The following is a 2,943-nucleotide window of genomic DNA, read 5'->3' on the forward strand; positions in this document are numbered from 1 at the left end:
GGTAGCATTAAATTCTGAGTGGGTCCACCCCTGATATTAAGTAATATTAGGGCAAGGAGTCAATATTTAGTCATCATAACACCACAAAATTGCTGGTTGCTAAGGAAGATGCTTCACCCAGCAACCGTTGCTAGGCAACGCTGAATTCTGAATGGCTCCACCCCTGAAATTAATAAGCATGTCCTACTGAACATTTGTGCCAAGTTTCACGCTTTTATCACCTTCCGAGCGATTCTCCCATTATATTGCACCCATTGCCTAGACTATTAAGAACTATGGCTGGTATTATAAAAGAGGCTGCATTGTCAATTTTGGGGGGTGTTTAGTTTTTTTCCAGCAGGGCAGAAGATTTCGACCTGTACTGACTGGCAATTACTCAAACTGGCTTTAAAAATTATACAACAAAATTATACAACAAGAAATAAATATGACTGTAGGCAACTCCATTGAAACCCATTCATTTTTCACTTGTCTGTGGCGGTACTGCAGGTAGGTGGCGATAACGAGCAACTTCCTTCGGTGAGCCTTCTCCATGAAGAGATGTTCTGGTTTCAGAGTTCGTCCCGGTATGCGCTGTGCACTGCTGCCTGTGGCGCCCCCTTCAGCGTCTTGTGGGAACCGCGCCAGTCGGTACGCACCGCGTCATCGTCCCACAGGGTAGAGGTCTCAGTGTCACTCACCTACACACACACACACACACACACACACACACACACACACACACACACACACACAAATACACACACATATACGCACACGTTAGACACACACACACACATTAGAAAAACACATACACACACACTAGAAACACACACACATACACACACAGAAGCACACATCAGAAACTCACCCAGTCTTTCTCTCCTGCGTACTGTGCTGGTTCCACCAGTAGGGGGCGTGTGGAGTACACCTGCAGGTTACGGTTGGGGAAGTGGGACTTATACTCCTCACTGTGGACACACACACACGCGCACACACACACACACACGCACATACGCACACGCACACACGCGCACGCACACGCATACACACACACACACACACACACACACACACACACACAGTGATGATTGATGGTTAGTACTAAAGCAGTCTTGGTGTGTGTAGGCATCACACAAACTGTGTTAGTCTTAGTAACTCAAGTAACTTAGTAACTTCAAAACATGAGAAAGGCCACACTGGCCGAAACATTGTTTTTGTAAATAAAATTCAGCACGATGGACCAGGGCCGCGTTAACCCTCGCCGAGGCCCGGTGCAGACGCAATCCGGGGCCCCTACACCACATTATAATGAGCCATATTCAAAACGCATGAAACAACGCAGGCTACACGTTCTACTCCAACACAAAAAAGGGTGCGCTGAACCCCCTGTTGAGTTCACCACTTGCAATTGCTATTGGAAGCATAGCCAGCCGACAGAGAGGAGATTCTGTGCACTACCGTTTGGCAGAGTAAACGTCGGCTCAGCTAGAACTACCAAACAGAAGCACAACCAAAAGTCTCTTATTTTTGCTACGTTGCTGCCGACCAATTTGTCGAATCGAAACCGTCGTGGGAAACACGTGTTAATTAATGTAACCTCCAATGGCCTTGGAAAGACTGGCTGTCTCAAAGGAAAGTACTCAGCTGTCGCTTGTCGCGAGGAAGGGGAATCCCCTTAGCAGCGAACCACAGCAAAGCGAAGCTGTCACGAAATCCCCTCAAACTGTACCATATAGGCTACCAATTAAAAAGTCAGCTGTTTTCATCTAGATGGTGCTTTACACTGCAATAGTATGCAATCATTACAGTAGGCTAGACTACGGTGCAAACTCGTAATGTTTAGATGTGGATGTGGATGTATCACACAAGTTTTTTTCTCCCAGATAAGAGCCACTTGCTAACTGAACAATCCGCGAGTGGTACCCAGGCATGTTTTAATTAATGAACACAAACCCGAACGCAAAGATGTAGGCCTACGCTGACAGAGCATCGACATTTAATAATACAGCGCTTTAGGGAAATGGCCATAACAGTGCTTTAGGAAAATGCGACTATATAATTTTAGTGTTTGCTAGATTGGCTTGCCCTGTTGTTGTCAGAGTGTCGAAACTTTGAGTGCTGGTCGGTGCACTTGCTACGTATCATTATTGTGAACACTTTTTAAAAAACACCTCAGAAGTGGTCCTCGCCACGCCATGCAATACTTTTGTTTCACGAATGCAGTTGGGTGCGTGATTTATTTCCCCATGTTTCAACTATAGAAGAAGATAGGCGAAAGTTAGGTTGGTGCGCTGTGCTCTGTTTGCTTAGGCCTACATGATTGCACAAGTCCATGATCACTATGCAACAATTACAAAAAGCGATTATAACACTGACATTACAAAAATGGATAACGTTGCCAACCTTCTCTTCAATGCGTTAATCCATGCCGGGCAGTTTATCCGTACAATCTGAAGCAAGTGCTGACGCCGACTTTCTCACATCTTTTTTAGACAGTAGCCCATCATCAAACTCAAAAAATATTGGCTACCGTTTTCACTGGTGGCACACAACCAGAAGCATCTGACTGAAATGATAAGTTCCGAAGTCCTCCGATTCCTGCGTGCATGCAGAGGCGATTCTAGGCTCAGTAGAAAGCGAAAATTAAAAAGAAAGAACACTTGTAACAAATCGCCACTACTGTTCCCCAGCCACAGTCTTGTGGGGCCCAGGCTGCCTGTCTAGCCTGGTGACAAGATATATGCGCCTCTGCTTGCCTACGGAAGGCGAAATGCGTCAAAAGTACAATTGATCGTCTCAAATTATCGTTTCATATTTTCCAATCTCACAACGTCCGGGGCCCCCTCTAGTGGCGGGGCCCGGTGCTGCAGCACCGGTTGCACCATAGGATAACGCGGCCCTGCGATGGACAAGAGTGTGCGGTATCTTCCTCTCAAAAAGTAGTCTTAGTAACTCAAACAT

The 2,943-nt window shown here is 46.1% G+C and overlaps 1 protein-coding gene across 1 annotated transcript in view; it reads right to left on the reverse strand.

The window, feature by feature from the left end:
• Positions 1 to 277: 277 nt before the first annotated feature.
• cercam (cerebral endothelial cell adhesion molecule) overlaps positions 278 to 2,943 on the reverse strand; it is a gene marked incomplete at its 5' end in the record, with an annotated part of 28,326 nt that continues 25,660 nt past the window's right edge. Inside the window, 2 exons of the mRNA XM_063209743.1 lie at positions 278 to 680; positions 851 to 950. Of these exons, the coding sequence (XP_063065813.1) occupies positions 552 to 680; positions 851 to 950 (229 nt within the window). The remainder of the gene's footprint in view (positions 681 to 850; positions 951 to 2,943) is intronic.

The sequence above is a fragment of the Engraulis encrasicolus genome, chromosome 11 (genome assembly GCF_034702125.1).
Source record: "Engraulis encrasicolus isolate BLACKSEA-1 chromosome 11, IST_EnEncr_1.0, whole genome shotgun sequence".
Lineage (NCBI taxonomy): Eukaryota > Metazoa > Chordata > Actinopteri > Clupeiformes > Engraulidae > Engraulis > Engraulis encrasicolus.